The 19,854-nt window shown below is 36.4% G+C and overlaps 1 protein-coding gene across 8 annotated transcripts in view; it reads right to left on the bottom strand.

Moving 5' to 3' along the window:
* The window catches only part of Calx (sodium/calcium exchanger 3), a 646,863-nt gene that overhangs the window by 452,052 nt on the left and 174,957 nt on the right, over positions 1–19,854 (bottom strand). For all 8 annotated transcript variants that reach the window (XM_081730847.1, XM_081730846.1, XM_081730845.1 and 5 more), the window contains one exon: positions 16,818–19,159. In XM_081730847.1, coding sequence (XP_081586973.1) covers positions 16,818–18,604 — 1,787 coding nt within the window. In that variant the 5' untranslated portion in view covers positions 18,605–19,159. The remainder of the gene's footprint in view (positions 1–16,817; positions 19,160–19,854) is intronic.

The raw sequence follows: 19,854 nt of genomic DNA, 5'->3' as shown, positions 1-19,854 counted from the left end.
CAATAATGAAATGGAGAAAGAAAAAAGGGCCTCAAAAACGGGAGGCACCCGGTAAAACGGGGTGATCTGGTAACCCTAATTGTATATTATATATTTTTTTTAAAAAAAGAATGCGACATATAAACACGTAAATGCAATCGTATGTGAAAATTCATGAGACAGTAATAGCCTTTCTATAAACCACATTTTTCCGCAGAGGAAAGCTTCCATTACATATTCACCTATGTCAATAGCTCTTGACCTTTTGTGGGAGGGGCATGGCACATTTTCCTTTGCTGAGTGTATCCGCGGCACACTACAGTAACGTGTTGGCAATGTTGCAACAGATTGTCATCAATAACTAATGTCTACCCTTGAACATGTCTGGAAACTAAATATTTTATGCCTTTGGAATATTTTTTTTGTTCTCTTTTTTCAAAATTGTATTCCATTATATTACATTTATTTATTTCTCACCTTCATTAACACATTGCCTTGAAAGATCCGCGGCACACAGGTTGAGAATCACTGTCCTATATTATTAATACGAAGCAAATAGTATACATTTTCATTGGCGGCAACAGACTTATTAATATATACCTAGCATTAGCATCTTGCTGTGTTTATGAGCACGTGTAGTTTTCTTTTTTAAAAAAGACAATGCTGTGCTTGCTTGCGTGTCTGCACAAAACGAGTAAATACCGTATAAATTTCGAGGAATGTCACGTCGCCCTTCATATGGTACTGTAACACACATCAAGTACGGAAGCTCATTTTTGTTTTTATCAGGAAGTACTTCAAATAAGCCGAAAAGCACGCAAACCTCAGGACTGCTTAAACAAGTTGTGACATTGGAAGATTCATATAGGTATATTGTTATTGTATGAAAACAAAATAGCGTTATACATATATGAAGAGATTATAAGCGTTCTTACACCTTTATCTTTTTCACATTTCCGCAACATCTTCATTAAATATAGTATAACAAACTTATTAACGCGATTTTCTCATGCGGAAAGGGTTTAACCATTAACACAATTGAGGTTCAATTCATTGTGTTTGTGTGTGTTTTGATTTCTTTATTGATGTTCACATGTGAGAACCTCATCATATGTTCGTCTATTATATGTTTGTACTTGTGATAATACAACATTCAATGTCGATCACACGACGAGCAGAGTAGTATAACTAATATTATAAACCAAAAAAAAAAAAAAAAAAAAAGTACTGATAGTATTGTTATGTGAAATAGCTTGTGAAGGTTGTAGGAAGCACACTGGTAAAGGACATTAAACTACATCTCGGTTTACAAGATGAAATACGAAATGTTCGCACGGCAAAGATTGCTTCCTTAAACTATACATGAATTTTTAAAATTTTCTACAATTCTGGTAGGCGAGGATGGCTTACCAATGTAACAACAACAACAACAACTACTATTACTACTACTACTACTACTACTATGGATCAGGCCGGCAGCCAGCCCAAAAATGTAGGGGGGGGGGCGGGGGCGGGAGAAATTAAGGTGGACCGATCCAACCATATTATAGTTCATCGCCATATTATAGTTCATTTTCAAGCCTACTGTGAAAATTTTAGGGGGACCATAGCAAGCTCGGCCCCCTAGACCCCCCATGGATACGGGCCTGCTATGGACCCTAGTTTTTCTCTCTCAAATGCTGGAAAGAAACACACCATAGCAAGAGGTGAAAGAGGTAAACACATTAAAACTCAGCGATAATAGTAATAAGAATTATAAATGAAATAAAACTGATAGTTATCTTATACACTGTAAAAATAGTTGTTTTATTTCAACGACATGCCTATGTGTTAACACGATTGTGTTAAAATATAACACAAACAGGTGGTTAGAACAATTCACTCTCCATTTGGAGTTGTGTGTCAAATGCCGGTAGTTGAAATGACATACACCCTGTGTGTTAAATTAACACAAATGTAGAATTTTCGGTGTTGTTTTCTGCGTGATTGCCAAATATATTGCACATCTAATTATAAAGGCCTATGTACTGAAGCTAGAGACAAACACAGTCGAAAGAAATACTTAAATCCAGGTATTCGCAAAATTTCAACGTGCAAAGTGCGCGATGTGTTTTCAATTGCTTTACGTAATGTTTCTGAAGAAATATGTTAACAGCGAGAAACAACACCGTATTACTGTGTCACTTCTACACTGCACTAGAGTTCACTAGTCAACAGCGGGGACTGCATTTCAAAAATGGCGGAAAACAAGTAGAAACACGATTGAGAGGCTAACATACTACTGTATAAGGATATAGGTAAGAGTTTCTATCATTCTTGAACAAGATATGGGTGAAGGTTGAGTTTTGTACCATTAAGAAATACTTCACAATAAATGTTGGGGAGGACGACAAAGAAAGTTTATGAAGGTTTTCTAAATGAAGTGTTCTGTAGTTTATTACTCTTGTTTTAAAATTAGAATTTTCACTAATCATAAGCATGCACACCACAAGCTTTTCCAACACAGAAAAATTGTTACATCAACACCACATACGGAGTTACTTCAACACCGAAATAGGTGTAATAGTAACACAGAAGTGGAGTCGAACTAACACCAAAAACGGTGTTAATCTGGTGGTCTGGCCTTGAATTTTAACACATGGAGTGTTGAATTAACACCAAAACGGTGTTACTTATACTATACGGCTTTGACTTTGAATTATGACATTGTGTGTTGAAATAATACGAAAATGATGTTGAAATAACACAGGGACTGTGTTATATTGATACTTGACATGGTGTAATATTAACAAAAATAATTAACACACTATACATTGTGTTACTTTCTTCGTGTTGGTGCAACACCGCCACAAGTAACACTCAACACTTTTCCCCATACTACCGACCCTGACATGGTGTCGAATCAACACCAAAAATACTAACACAGACCCCAATTTAACATCGCTCAACACCGGTTGTGTTTTTAAAATGTAACAAACCCCCTGTGTTAATCGCCAATACCGCGGGTTATGTGTTGAATTACCGCATGCCCTGTGTAAAATTTGAGTTGAATTAACAACCATTTTTTACTGTGTAGGATTCCATACTATGAGATAAAAGATCAGACTGTCTCGTTTCAGAAAGATGGCCATGAAAGTAATGTCTCGTCTCAAAACTGTTTCTAATGGAAAAGCTTTGACTCGTTTCGTATCTTGTCAATAATAATAACAACAACATACATACATACACACACACACACACACATATTATACATACATACATATATATATATATGTAGAGAGAGAGAGAGAGAGAGACAGAGAGAGAGAGAGAGAGAGAGAGAGAGAGAGAGAGAGAGAGAGAGAGAGAGAGAGAGATTGGTGGTTCTGATTTGTCTCTTGAACAACCATATCAAGCATAAAATCAATTCCTCCACTTCCTTCCCAACCAGTTTCCTCAATTATTCTCCATATTCACATTACAAACATTCCCATTCACTTTGTATCGATCTTTGGTGAAGTTCACCTTTATTCTCCATAAAATACACTAGTCATAGAAATATTCGATTAAATGTAAATTAGATTTGGCTGGTTGGAGTTTAGCATGCCTTTTCGGAACGAGGCCATACGCGCTGACTTAATTTTTTCAATGGGTACTCACGCTTCGATACTTCTAAGATAAATCACATCTCGAGTCGTGTTCTATTTCTTTTTAATAGATCCAATAGACCAGTGGTTTTCAATATAAGGGGAGAGGAGGCCTAATAGACATGAACAACCATAAAGGGGATGGAGACTACTGTAATAAAATGAAAGGTGTAAGGAAGTTTATGTTATTTTAATTAATTAATTTATTTATTTATGATTCTTTACCCCGTTCACCTAAATTTTGTATTAAATAAAATATTGAAATTTAGTTTCTCTATTTCAAATGTGTTTAACAATATTGACCAAAAGAAGAGAGGAAAAATCCAACGGGTGCTGAGCATCCGTTAAAAATCTCCAATGAGTGCTTGAGCCTCGAAGCACCCATGTAGTCGGTGCCTATGCACGAGGCTATAAGAGACATGGTCCTACAGTTCAAGATGGAATCCGAACCACCGTTCAACACCCGGTGTCCAGAAGGGGAGCCCATGGCACCACTGAAATTTCAAGAAGGGAGAAAAATGAGATTAGATCAGCTATCAGTTAGAACAACACTTTTAATCAAGAAGGTACCATGAAGATGTAGAACACAAGCATTGGAAAAGTTTAAAAGTACGTAGATATTGCATATGTGGGACATACATCAGGTAAATTTAAAGGTAAGGTATTGTCATGGACCTTTGGGAAGGAATAATGAGCACATACCTGTTTTAATGACTCACAACATAGTAACAGCGTTACTTTCTAAAATTTTATGGGACATTCCCTATTCTTAATTTTTATTTTAGATTTCCTACTCGCAGGAATTCGTAATTGAAGCGAGCGTAGTGAGCTTCTATCATGCGATTCAACTGACATTTGTTTGTCTTTGTGCAGGGGCGGATCCAGGACGGACTTCTGGGGGGGGCGGTGGGTTGTAATACTGCTACTGAGAGCTACTTTTAAGAACTAACTCTGGGATGGGTTTTATTTATATATAAAATAAAAAAGTTTCCTCTTCTGGGGGGGAGCGATCGCCACGATCGCCCACCCCACAGATCCTCTCCTGTATTTCTGTCTGTTTCACGATAACTCTTGTAAAATTTAGTTGATTTGAATAAAGCTTTCGGTATATGCTCTTTCCTAACCTTCGGAAAATCACTGTTGTTTGGGCTGGAAATCCGCTAACAATAAGGGTTAAAAAGGGGTAGCATCCACCCATGTTGCATTCTTTTTGAAAGCTTTCATCCGCTTCTACAATGCACAGAATCACTAAAAGTTTAGTTTCTCCTTCTTAGTGAATTAATGTACGGTTACTTATCACTTGCATTCATATTCTTTATTCCCTCACTATCTCTACGCTCTACTTCCATTTACTAGCTCATAAGAAAACTCTTGAAAATAGCCTGAGGATGGTTACACTGGAAATCAGCCTGAAGTATCAACATTACAGTACTAAATGAGCAATTTGTGTGTATGTAGCAGACAATTTCCCATCCATTTTTCACAATCCATTTCCTTCTTATGTACAAGAAGGTACAGGTGATTCAGTTTTGCTATTGATTCGAGATCACACACGAAGTTAGACGATGCATATATAGTACACATGAGCATGTATGACTACAGTTGATTTATGAATTTCTCAGCATACGTTTTGTTATGTGTTGAATTGACTTGGTATAAAAGAAACCTTGTAACTATTAGTAACAATCGAAACGATGTCCATAAAGCACAGAGACATTAAAAGCATTTATCTTTAGTTATATGATGTGACTCTTTTATAAGGCCTTCGTGGAGAGTAACAGGCTGTATGGTTATTGTGGAAAAAAATAATGTATTGTGTCTGAACACCCACACAATCGCAAGCTCCAAAGGAATTGTTTGCCCTGCTACAGACGCTAATCAATGTCACAGTACAAAGACTAACACTAATAGAAGTACGTATACTTCTTCATACTTGTATGTACACAAGTATTGTAATGTTGATTATGTACAAAGTACATATACATAAATACAATTAACCCATTTAGGCCATGAAAAGGGAAGTCTCATGTGAACTAATACATCAAATAGACAAACAACGATTAATATTTAAAGTCAATATGCTGAGAATTTTATTATTATTTATAGGCTAATATCAATAATGCCTCAGCAAGGACATAGTCTGCTAGCGGCCTCGTAGAAAGAAATAATCATGAATAGCTGTTCTAAATGAACAATTAAAAATCACATAGTCCTAGTATAATGCATAAACCTTAGTTTTTGATTTGAGTCTAGCTTTCTTTTGAGCAGTGACGCTATATGAGAAGTGAGCCTACAGTTCAACATGGGATCCAAACCCCATTAGCTTCCGCCAGGAATAGAACCGAGATCTTCCGCGCCAAAGGCGGCACGCTATACATATAACCACGTATAAATCTTAGAATTCACGCATCCACGTGTATCATTTAATACATTTTGCTGTTTAAAAGCAATATTTTAATTTCGATTTGAAATCAAATTTTTAAGTTTTACGTCCCACCGTTATGCCTGTGATAGTGAGAAATGAATGAAATTGTCGATTGAAGAAAGTGGGAGAAAACGGGAGAGCTCCGAGAAAATCCATGGACACGATGTTTGTCCACCACTGCCATGAGTGATAATTCAAATATATTAACGATCAATTTTTTTTAAATACTCTTGCACTGGAAAAAATATCAAGCGAATATAATTTCCTGTAGTGTTATGCAAAAACGACTGTAAACATACTGAAAATTTACAAAGATTCTTTCTAAAATAATCTGCACGATCTGAAAAGCATATACACATCTACTTGAACGACAATCTCTGTATAGTTGCTGATATGGTAGATGATTACTATAATTCCAAAGTAAGATTAGCGGTTGCGAAATATTTTAGAGAATTGCATTTCCGGAGGTGTTTACATACTTTCTATAATGGAAATATATGGCTCCCTAAAGACTCCAATGAAAGCACTTTAATGAGACGCTAACAATAATGAAAATTGTTTTGCCTTATTTATTGATAAAGCTCACCGTGGTTTCTCATTACAGTAATGTTTCCCTTGGGAAATTGTTTATTTCAGAACTTCTCTCTTCTCCGAGAAATGAATAATTATAGAAGCATTTACTGCGTACGTGGATGTGTTCTTTCAAGATTACATAGTCACTTACGGATCAGTTGTCGAGAGAAATAATAACACAACCAGAATCAACACAAATACATCAATTAAAGTCAGGAACAGAATTACAATGGTTACAAATGTAATGTTCAAAATTTTTTTTAAAAAAATATATTACTTTGCTCATATTGATTTTATCACAGAATTTTATATAATATATTTCTTCTTAGTATTATTTTTACATGATGTCGAGATAATGACAATCGGATAAAAATCAACTATTTTCCAATGAAATGTGTATGCAACTAGAAAAATAGTCACAAAAATACTTTTCGTCCCTTATCTAGGAAACTATTACTTTTATGTCAAAAGTCTACATAACCACTTGTACTTGTCTCAGAAAGATCTTTTTAATGAGCTATGTTTCATCAAAAACGGACAAAAAGTACGGGATTTATATTGAGTTGATTTTGAGCTTAACGTCCCTTTTAGCAGCGAGGCTATATGAGACGAGACCTACTGATTAACGTGCAATCCGAACCACATGAGCTTCCGCCGGGAATCGAACCCGGGTCTCCCACACAAAGGCGCGTACGCTAACCGCTTAGCCACGAAGGAGCTATACGGGATTTATAGTTTTTATAATGACTGCCATCTTGATGACGTCAACGATGCTACGTTCATCAGAAAAATGAATCTTTCAGTATCCCGTCCCAGGGTTATGCCGACTAGGCTAAAGGGCACGGTGGTGGTGATAATGAATGCAATGTGAAATGAAAAAATGGGAGGAAACGGGAGAACCCCGACCCCCCCCCCATACACGGTATTTGCAAACCACAAAGTTCAACTGGCGCGAGCTGGGATCGAACCACAGATTCCTACAACGCTCTATCACTGATCCACCGCGGCACCTTCATCAGAATATGAAATGCCACTATGGAAATTGTTCATGTAAGACTACATTTATGACCAAGTAAAACTATTGCCAATACTTCTGCACTAAACCTGCCACGAAGGTTCAATTATTTTTGGCAACGAATTAGCACCATGAAAACATCGTTTTCATCTATTTCCTCGAAAAACTAAGAATCAGAACTGATCCACAACCATGTCGTTTGCTTCAGCCTAATATCATTTATCGATTTATATGTGTATCATCTTTACCTTATATTTAACTATCGTTGGCTTAAAAGAAGGCGTAACCTTATAAAATCTGGCCAACATCTTTGAATTGCATTCATTTTAGAAAACAGTGTTGTTTGTGAACAATACTGCAGAAAACACTTTTTTTGTACAGAATTTTTGCATATAGTCTATGTATTCTGTTAAGATGCTTTCCTAAAGAAATACAAATAGATAGTTAACATCTAAAAAAAATTAAAAGAATCCTTTTATAAAATGTTCCCAACAATTAGTAAATATTAGAAAGAGCTTTTCATGAATAATAGGAAAGTGCTTCGCTAAAATCCATTATAATCAGTCGATCTTATGTTTGTTATGATCGTCAATAGATCAATTTATAAGAACTGAATCAATTTTTAAGAATATTAAATTACACCCAATGATTTAGTCTCATTTCTTAATATTACCACAACCCAAAAGCTATTTTAGTGCATTTAATAAAAGCATGTGTTTTAAAGGTTTTAAATTACTTTATACTATTTTCTTCAATATCCTGCTATCAATTCTTTAGTTTTAACTTCCTTAACCTTAAAGAAAAAAAAATGAGCCTTACGCAGAGTAGTTTCGACGTATGATTAGAGCCATACTAAGGGTTTGACTAACGCACAGTTATCAGAAGCTTATTGAGAATCTCTGATTAGTACGTAGTAGTTGACTAAGTTAATCACATGTGACTAAATAATTTAGAGCAGCAGATACTTTGATTTAGCCACAATAAACTTACATTAATGAGAATACAAAGGCAATTATTTACCTGTCTTTATTAAGCAGCTATTAAGTTGAGTCCTCTACAATCGCAGAACTGTTTCTTAAAGTAAACAGTGAGAGATGAGCAGAAATTCTCCAGTTTTCTGAGAAATACATACAATTCATCGGTAAATTATCTTCCTTTATAATCACAACATAATCCTTCTATTGCCACTAATATTAATTGATCTCTACTTATTTCTGCTATATATACATCCATCAGAAATGAAAACGTTAATTATAATTCGATTTCGTAACTATTCATAGGTTGTTGTGATGTCAAACCACAAAGAAAATTCGAATTTCGTATTTCATATATTTGTAATTTTACAGACTACGCATACGCACATCCAGATTTCCGCAGTTGGCACATTTATTTTTCCTCACTCGAGGTATTAGGGGGTTATGTTAGTTAATCATACCCAAATCAACTTATTAGCTGAAATAAAAGCAGACTCTGAATACCAAAGAGTACACGCTCCTTACTACGGAGCTAATACCACATTAATTGCGTGACTATCGCTTGATTAACGAATTCTCTCTGAATACCGCCCTACATGATTTCTTGTGAAACGCCACATGAATGTTTTGAACCAGCATTGGACCACTGTCATCTATTAAATTAATGCTTAATTAAATGACGTTACCCACGCATATACGCAATCTGAATATATTTGCAATAGCTTAATTCATTTTATAGTACAACTACACATTACAACGAAGATTATGTGAAAACATCGTATTTGTCATTGGGTTTACGTGTACGCACAAGATTTTCAGAACTCTTAGTTAATATGGAAGTGGGGTGAAATTAATTATGCAAGATTTGACTCAAACAAATGAAATATTTCAGTTTAACGTCCCACGTGTTTTTTTTCTGTTTAGGCTAAGGGAGACAATGATAATGATGATGGAAGAATTGGTGGAATGAGATGTGGGAGGAAACAGGTGTATCCCGAGGAAAGTGATGGACGCGACGTTGTCCGCCACAAATTTACTCGACCGGGAATGGAACTAGGGATTCCACACACCAGAGGTAAGCGCTCTACCACTGAGCCACCTTGACTCAAATAAAATGATGTGATAAAACGATTGTAAAATGAAAGGTAATAAAATTACATAATCAAAGGGTATCAGAAAATCGAATCCTGACTAGGAGCGAACTTCAATTGTTGCCAACTAGGTTTTCAAGACGTTTATTACGTATTATTATTGACCATTGCTTCTTTACTGACTGTAACTTTTAATATCAAAACTTTTTTCAAAAGTCCAAACTTTCACAAGATTGATTTATCCTGCTTAGGTTTCAGTTATCAAACAAATCAAACCATCTTTCATGTTGTTGATCTGATAAATATCAGATGTTGGACGTTTACCTGTTGGTTCAAGTAATTAAAATGCCGTTATGGTATCCAATGTTGCATTTTCTATGCCCCCTTTCTTTCCTGTTTCCTAACAACAAGGCGTGCGTCAAACATGAGGAAGTTATAACGGTAATCTTTCTCTGTCCTAATAATAAGTCGTTTTGTTTTTTTAAAAAAGTAAAAAGTTCAGAGGAAGAACTTTCTGTGAACTGTCCGACACGCAATACGCTAAATTCAAACTAAGAACTTCGTTTGACCTTGAATCCAAGGTCGTAACTCTCGCATACAGTTGTAGATTCTTCTTAATCAATAGTCATTCGTACAAAATTGACGGACAGCAATTATAATTAACTTGATATCTATCTGTGCAGTGCTTTTGACGTGTAACAGGGACCTCGATTTGTTCTGCTAAAAGCTACAAAGGAAGAAGTAAATATAGATTGCATAGAGATTCTGACGTAACAGCACTACTGTGTAGTATTAAATGGATAACGGTTGTGCTGCAATTTCCACATGCAGTAATGCGATGGTGTAATGATTAGTAAAAGTGGGGAAATTTTTGTCGACTTATTATTTTAGACTACTCAATGCTTTTTGAAACGGGAGGTTTGTAGTTTCTTAAAACAAACATTTCTAATGCTAGAATAATAACATACGTTAATTAATAATACACCTTGCTTTTACTAGGTTTGTAACATAGGGTTTGGGTACAAAATCTCGCAGGCCAAGTCTCTCCTGTTCAAAATCTCGCATAGACCAAAATCTCGGCCACGTGAAGTTTCATCTCGCAAGCTTTTGGAGTCGAAGTCTTGGCCAGGGAAGGTTTTCACCAGTGGTTTTGGCCATGACGTAAGATTTTAGCCTGACGATATATGAGTCCATCGGATTTTGGGTGGCAAGGTTTCTAGCACGAGAGATTTTGTCTTGCAGTGTTTTGTTCGATGTTTTCTTTGTATACTATAATGAAGAGCACCTGCGGTTTAACTTAAAAGCCTCTTACTTGGCCGTATCTCTTCCTGGGGTATAGTAATGTGCAGATATAATATATTCTTCAACACAGTGCCAAGATAATCGACGTACTGTTGAAGAGGTGTTATACTAGAAGGACATAACACAGATGAAAATGAATTAAAATATCCATTTGACAATTAGAAATGATGTATCATTCTTAGAACATACTTTTAGACAGCATGGGTCAATGAATGTTATGACTCATCACCCATTACGATGAGGACAACACATTGTGACTCAAGCTTTTGTCTCGATTCACGCTTATCTTCATGACCTAACACACTAAGTAGATTGACAGTACACGCCAGTATTATTGCATAAATTGTACTAAATTTTATATTCGAAAAGGTTCAGTTTTTCTTATCCTCTCTTGACCAAGTAAGATAGTTCTTTGTTTTGAGTCAGGATAAATGGCAGACTTGATCTTGAATATTTTCTTTAATAACAAGTGATATGTATGGTGAGTTGGTACAGAGGCGTCGATTTCTATATAGCTTTAGGAGAGAGGCGTCCATGTATGTATACTTCTTTATTAGATGTCCAATGTACACAAGCAAGTTTTCGGAGACACAGGTTCTCTTAGCCCGTTCAAGAGTAACAGGTTTATGGACTACAATACCATAAGGTTACTTAAGTTTGACCGACGTCCCACTAACACAGTTCAAAATTAGAACCAACTGATTTTGATATATGACAGGTCAACATATGAAACTTTTTTTCAAATGACACTTTCTGAAAAAAAAAAAAATATGGGTCTTAGATTAGAGGAGAACATTTACTGGTAGGCAAGTGGAATCAATTCTTCCTCTAATAGTGTTTTCGTAATTCCCTAGAGATATTACGAACTAGAAATTGTCCTGAAGCTGACAGATTCGATTAAGGATGGTTTGTACTGCTTGTAGAAACGGGAAAGTTGGCAAGATAATTTGGTTCTTCCATGGAAGATTAAAGAAAAAGGCATAATCTCGCTTGAAATAGTCTATGGAACGTAAGTAATGATTTTGAAATAAACTCAAATGAAACTTCTAGATTTAGGTCCAACGATTGTACCTTTTAGACTAATGGAGACGGATGATTAGTGGAAGTGAATGTTTATGAAAGAATTGAAGAAATGAGAATGTAGAAGGAAACAGAAGAATGTCAGAAAACCTACTGATACAATGTTGCCCACCAATAAATTTGGATGGTCGTAGATCGAAGCAGAGACTCTCGCACCAGAAGTACCACTGAGCTACCAGCCTCACAAAATATAATAATTATGTGCGAAAAAAAGAGCTTAAAATAAAAATTAGAAGTTCCACATCTTTGCTGTGGAAAGTCAGGTGAAGCCTCATGTTTTATACCTTTCGTCAATGTCTCATATAGCCTCAGCTTAAAGAAGAGGCGTTTAACATTAAACAAAGAAATAACCCAACACTTTAACGTAACTAAACATACTTAACAGATTGGTTCGATCAAGTTCCGAAACCACGAATGTCTGGCGGATTTTCTCCGGTTAGTATATGACTTCTTGCTCTACCGGTAGGATAGTGAAAACTGATATATGCGTGCAGATAATTTACCAGCACGTGGTCCAATTGCATTTTCATTTGAAGCTGTCACCAGCAAAGGAGTCATGACACACAGTATATTGTAAACACACGTGAAATCAATAAAAGAATAGATGGAACTCATACGTAAATATTCAGACGCGAATATTCTACAAAAATCGAATTCTGGAGATATTTAGTCAGTAAATTGCTTGTCAATTAGAAATTATACTAGGAAATATATATATACCAGGAATACTGTAAATACATTTCAGTGAGTCATATATATAATGACTCACTGAAATGTATTTACAGTATTTGTTTATATTATTCCCCTTTCAATGTACTAATATTTTAACTAACAATTCATTATTTATCAAAACAACCTTTATGGAGTATTTTAATGAAAGTAACACGTGATATCAACAGATACCATAGACTTGTGCACAGTCTTCGCCGATCATAAATAACTAAGTCCAAAGGTTAAAAGAAAGTAAGGTTAATTGCTACAGAAACAGTAAATAAATAAATAAATAAATAAATAAATCCATTGGTTTCTATCTTGTATGTAACCAATAGAATAACAGTCCTTTTTTCGAGCCCTTAAAAGTAGCTCTATGTAGCAGTATTACAACCCACCGCCCCCCCCCAGAAGTCCGTCCTGGGTCCACCTCTGCTGACAATTAAATCTTTGATATTACGTTTTCGAGAAATTTCAACCTCTGCTCTACTCTGTGACTTCAACCTCTAAATTTTTACATGCACCGTATGTGGTGCGCTGAACTAAGCCTTAATAAATTACTATTTTTAAAAAAGAAATTATCGAGTTAGTCTCGACGACGAAAGAGCTGGTTAAATTTTCACACTATATATTTTATTCAACCTAGTTTCACGTAATTACAAAAGCCAACCTATTTTAAATAAGCGTAGCAAAATTGTTTTTTAAATTATTATTATTATTGCATTTGTATCTAAATGCATCTTTATAATTGAATTGTTGAGTTCGAAAACCAGTCATTTCCATCGACACTAATTTGAGAGGAGAGACAAAAAACTAAATTAGTCAATATGCATAGGGTTGTTTCCATTTTTGGACCATAGAATATGACAAGGGATGAAAGTAATACTGCAAAAATATTAGTAATTCAAGTAGAACATATTCGAAAATATAGCCGGGGTAATTTTCTTGCTTCGGCAAGGAATTTCATTCTCGGCTCATCCCCCTGAAATTATCGTCGCTCGCAACTACAGTACCTAAAATCCAAACATGACCTAAAACTTCATACCTGATAGAGAGAATCGAGGGCGAAACCTTGCAAGGGAGCTGGCCTTTGGTTAGTAAAAGTAGGACTGGAAAGGGATACGTTTCTCAATACGCGAGCTATATATTTTACTTTAAGGTCCTCACTCTTATGCACCTAGATTAAGGAAGACGGTGATCACACACAAATGGTGGAATGAATGAAGTGGTAGAATACGGGAGAACCCCGAGAGAATCGACATACGTTTTTTGTCCACCATAATTCCCACTTGACGCGAGGTGGAATCGATCCAGGGACCCTACACACAGAAGTGAGCACTCTACCACTGAGTCATTGAGGATCTACGGAGATATATATATCTTTTCTTTAAATATTGTAGCTTGAGTATAGTATTACATTTATAAGGAGAAATATGTATCCAAAGAAAAAATTATTTAGTTTCCCTGTTAATTCATACTTGGACTCGAGTGTTAAAAGAAAATCACAAACAAACAATTGAGATACAGATATTGATTTGGAAGATCTTTCTTCGTTGTTTAATTGGGCTAACTTATAATTTCTTCTCAGGATCGAAACTATAAAACCTACAGTTTAACGCAGAAGCCAAGGAACTTATGCTCGTGTTAGTGAAAAACGTGTCCTACCTCAATGAATTAGTACCATATGCGAAGGAAGCTAGCTTACTTATGGGCAACAAATATCTGTTTATACACTATGGTTGAAAATCAACAAATCGGTAAATTCATTTTAGGGATTTCTTTTGTAGAAAGTTTTATAACTTTGAAAGTACAAAATTAAGTTCTGGGGACAACACAAGTTTCAATCTATTGGTTGACTTTGAGTTTAGTGTCCCTTTCAGCATCAAGGCTACATGAGACATGAACCTACAGCTTAACGAGAGATCCGAACTATCATGAGCTCTTACCGGGAACCGAAATCGAGCCACCCGTACTCTAGACGCGTACACCAAAAGTATAGCGAAGAGAAAGCTGAAAAAAATTTGAAATTTCACTTCCTATAAGGAACGTTGAAGCTTCTTAAAACACACGTACCTTTTCACTGATAGCCTGATCCATATAGTAATTATCTAATTAATGAAAAGTTACTACTGGGAAACTGAAATGCGCCTTTGGGGTGACTAAGTTAACATTTTTATCTTATGTTTCTATGTCATATGGAAGTGAAGTTGATGATAAACGTCATGAGCAGCAATGACGAAACAACTAGCGACTGACAGTACAAGAGGAAATGATAACATCCCCGGCAAGTACATGCTTCATTCTGTTTCTGCCAACAAACCCATACGGTTTTTCGTATCTTTAATTAGGCAACGCAAATGACTTATTCAATTATTAGGCTGTTTCTCTTAATCTCTCTCTTCATCGCCGATATTACATAAAAACATGAAATTAAGTCTCAAGTTTTATGTTCCACGCTATGACTTATGGGCTAAAGGAAGACGCATCATCAATGAAAATGATTTCTTATGAAAGTATTAATAGTATGAAAATGTGAGAGGAAACGAAAGACCATCGAAAAAAAATTCCACAACCATGATCTTGTTCACCACAAACTCATCTGACCTGGGATCGAAGTCGGGACCTCGTACACCAGAGTGAGCGCTCTACCATTCAACTACCATTTCTTCACCGGCATTATATAAGATGAAACCTATAGTTTATTGTGAGATTGAACTACGCGAACCCAACCTGAGATCGAACACGGAATCACGCATTCAGATATCCCCAATTAGGCAGAAGCCACAATGATGCAATTAAAAAAAAATCAAATGAATTTTCCCAAATGGTTCCAAACCCATGTAAAATTATACGGGAAAAACCTACCAAGGCGACTAATTTGATTAAGTTGCTTTACGCCCCTCGAAGTTATGAAATATGAGACATTTTGTTTTCATGGGCTCTCCATTCACGCCGGGATCCGAATCCGATGCAGTCGCGTAGTTCACAGAGTTCGACTACCATTACAACATAACTTCACACGGAATATCCCTTCCCAACCACACAATATCTCGGTTTCAAAAGAGTTGGATAACCACTGGGGCAAATTTGAGTTTGATTTCCAAGATTTTTGCAGTTTGTAAGTTCGTAAGAACTATTACCTCGCAAAATGATTATTCGTTAGAATTTTAATGCCCCTTTTGACTACCCAAGGCTATATGACACGTGACTCACATGTGAGATACGATTAATACATGTTGTCTCGCCGTAAATGTAAGCCATGCCTTTTGCACCAAAATCAAGAAAACTAAATTTTAGGTCAATACAACTTTCTGAAAGTGAATTATAAGTTAACAGTCGGTTTGGTTTGATCTCCCACATCTATACTGGTTGGTTAACTGGTTTAATGTCGATTTTCATCGTAGAGGCTATTTGAGACGCAAACCGTCTCGAATATAGGTTTCAACATTAAATCCGAGTTCCCACGGGAATGGAACCTAGCTTCTCTATGTCTCGTGTTAACGATATAAGCATAGGACAAATTAATGATAAAATATCATTTAATAAAGATTAATATGAAAAAAAGTGCACAGTGTACCTTATAGAGTTATTCTACAATCGCACTTGTTATGATGTTATACTGCAAAGGTAAGCTTTTACGATTAATATTCAAAAAGAAGAAAATACTTTATCAGATTTTATCTCCATTCGAATAATATTTACTTCGTACACAACTAGTTAGTGTGAAATATGAAAACTTTTTTTTTTTTTAAGTCGGACTAATTGTGCAGGACCACGGTTGCTGAATTCTATTTCGCCTCACTTTTATACAAAAGAAAGTTCACTTTTCGTTGCTGTCATAACGATAGTTGAGAAATACTTTCCAGATATTCTTTCATAGGTTATTTAATTCGTTGATTCTGATTTCGAACTTTTCTACACTTCAATATTAAAATGCCAGTTTTCACAACAGAATTTCTTCCTTCCTTCCAGTAGCTAGCAACGGGGGAAATTAAAAATAAAAGCATAGCAGAAAATAAACAAAATAAAACAAGTACTTACTCAGTTTCGTTGTTTTCAAATATGAGTTCTCCTTCAGCTTCCTCGTAATCCTTTCCTGCTTTCGCTGTACCGTCTTCGGTGTTGTATTTGATGGCCACACGTCCTCTTGCACCGCTCCATCTCACCACTTTTAGCTCGTAAGTGCCCACGGACTCCACCAGTTCTGTGTCCTTCTCAGCGAACGAGAAGATACCGCCATGGTCATCGTCAAGAATCATAACAGTGGCCAAAGAGGGACTCACAAGTTGGATGGGGACGTTCTTAGGTGATTGACCGGCATCACCGTTCACCGCGTGAGTGATAGGAGTACCGTCTGGGTGTCCTAGACGCAAGTTAGACAAACGCACATAGAAATGTTCGTCCTCTTCAAATACTTCATCGTCAATGACTTCCAGTTGGAAGGTTTTCTGCCGTTCTCCGGGACCGAAGATTAAGGTACCCTGAGCTCCAACGTAGTCAGAACCAGCGTTGGCAGTGCCATCCTCAGTCTTGTAGTCAACCAATACAACCTGATTAAGATCGCCACCCTCACGAGCGACTGTCACGTCAAATTGACCCACGTTCTCCATAACCGTGTAATGGCCCGGATCAAAGAACACCTTCATAATGCCGTCATCTTTCTTTTCCTCGGACTTCACTTCAGACAGGTCACTTTGCGCCTTTTCTTGAATCTTTTTCATAATATTACCGCCGCCCATAAGCTTCCGCGTCGCTTGGATGCGGTAGAATGCGCGACTTTTGGGTCCTCGGTTCAATACCTCTTCTCGGGCCATGGATTCTAGCTGCTCCATATCAATATTCGGATGTTTCTTTCTTAATTCTCTTAACATTTGAATATAATCTCTTCTGTTTTGTTCAAACTCTCTAACTTCCTCATTTTCTTCCTCCTCAAAGGTCTTAAATCCTCCATCTACGTGATTCGCCTTGTTAGCCAGCTCAACATCACCCTCAGTCTCAACAATAACACCTCGCCGATTCATCCTATATTGCTTAGAGAGGTATTTGTAAATGAGAAGTCTTCGATCGGCAATGTAAGCAGTCAATACGGTTGCCGGGAAGAACAGAAAAGTTACGATGCCCTCCCATACGTCGACTCTACCGTAAGAGAACACAGCCAAAATGAGGTACAGCCACACATAAGCAAATACTGACCATGTAGCAGTGACAAAGAACACCCTCAAGTGTTTGATTTTTCTGACCTCGTCGGATGGTATAACATACACACAGAGAGCGATGATAACAAATAAGTTATAAGCTGCGCTACCGACGATGGTGCCGGGACCTAGGTCACCAGCTTCGAAGTTTTTAGCATAGATTTCAATAATAGACAGCAAGATTTCAGGGGCGGAAGACCCAAGAGCCATAAGAGTTAAGTTGGCTACTGTTTCATTCCAAACGCGCACCACCACAATTTGTGTTTCACCATTTGCCTTTTTCACTGTAATTTCCTTTTCTTTTGCTGTGATCACTTCAATAGATGCCATAAACCGATCAGCAATGATTGACACGCCGATGAAGAGATACACCATAGCAAAGAAATACACTATACCACGTGCAAACCGGTCTCCTGCTGTTAAGTTCTCCTGCGGCATCCACATAGGAATTATTAAACCATCTTGACATTTACTAAACGGGCCACCATCTGTTTCATTGCCATTACTTTCCCCAGATCCATTCACACCATCATCATCGTTATCGGTGTCTGTCTCCGCATGGACAACACAACTACACCATACTAGAACACCAAGAGTTAAAAGAAAACACCACGAAAGACGGCCGGCCGCCATTGCTTTATATATTGTCTTTACACTTAATACCACAGGACACAACCAAAACAAAACGAATTAATTTCGTTCCAAAAAATAAAAAAAAATTAAAAAAAGAACCACACTATCACACCAATTAGAAGAGGAATTAGAAGATATAAAGATATTTTCTATAAAAAAAATTAACTGTTAAAAGTTCTGTCACAGCTACCTAACCCAATCTTCCGTCAACATACTGTATAGTTTATAGCGTTGGTGGTAGATATTATGTCGTATCTGAGTGGCCACGATATATTCGTTCCCGGCGAAGTTTCGGGAAAAAGAAGGGGGGCGAAGGAGTTTTTCGTTCTATAGAAAAACTCCCGCGACGGAGGACCTCTGGATTTGCTGTTAGTCTCGGCGGAACTGTTTCACTGCGACGCTCTTGGTACGCACTGGGTGCCCCCTTTTCCTCGCACCTCCCCTTGCGCGCCGACGATAACAAGCAGCAGCAAGCAGAAAACACACAGACACACCAGTAGCTTCGTTCAGTCGTCACTAGAGGGCAGGAGAATCGGTTGGTCGAGGCAGCAAGACCTGTAACAAAATTAGAAGCGGTGTTAGAAAAGTTATTTAAGACTTCAGGCTTTGGTAAACAAGATTCAACATTTCCTTCGTTTTTTTTTTTGTTTAAAGTTTTATTTCTTAAACCAGAAAAAGGCGAAAAGACTTAAAAAGAAATAGCAAATGCATTTTACCTCACACAAACACAAAGTATTCTTTTTCGCCGTCTTATTTTAATCTTAGAACTAAACAAAGAATGCTACCACCACAACCTTGATCCACTGAACTACATATAGAACCTTATACATAGTATTTCTTTTTTCTTTTTTCTTTTTCTTTTTCTTTTTTTTTGTACAAACGAACAAAACAAAACCACTACATGTAGAAGTTTATAAAATTAAAGCATAAAAGAATGGATATGTATGACAAAACAATGCTTTTTACATTTTACGCCGGTGACTGACTGATAAACATTGTTTCACAAATTATGGAACATAGCTTGTAAAAGGAAACAATAAACATCAGAAAATATATCAAAAGAAACAATATTATACTGTAATGCTATACTAGTGACTATTCTCCATAATAATAATAATAATAATAATAATAATAATAATAATAATAATAATAATAATAATAATAATAATAATAATAATAATGGTGAAAGTACTCAATGTGTGTAATTTCTGTGCATGTGATACCGGATTCGATAATCTCGTAGGAAGGGG

The sequence above is a fragment of the Thermobia domestica genome, chromosome 11, assembly GCF_964235325.1.
Source record: "Thermobia domestica chromosome 11, izTheDome1.hap1.1, whole genome shotgun sequence".
In the NCBI taxonomy this organism is placed as follows: Eukaryota; Metazoa; Arthropoda; class Insecta; order Zygentoma; family Lepismatidae; genus Thermobia; species Thermobia domestica.
Note: the sequence above shows the minus strand (reverse complement) of the source record. Positions and strands in the feature narration are given on the sequence as shown.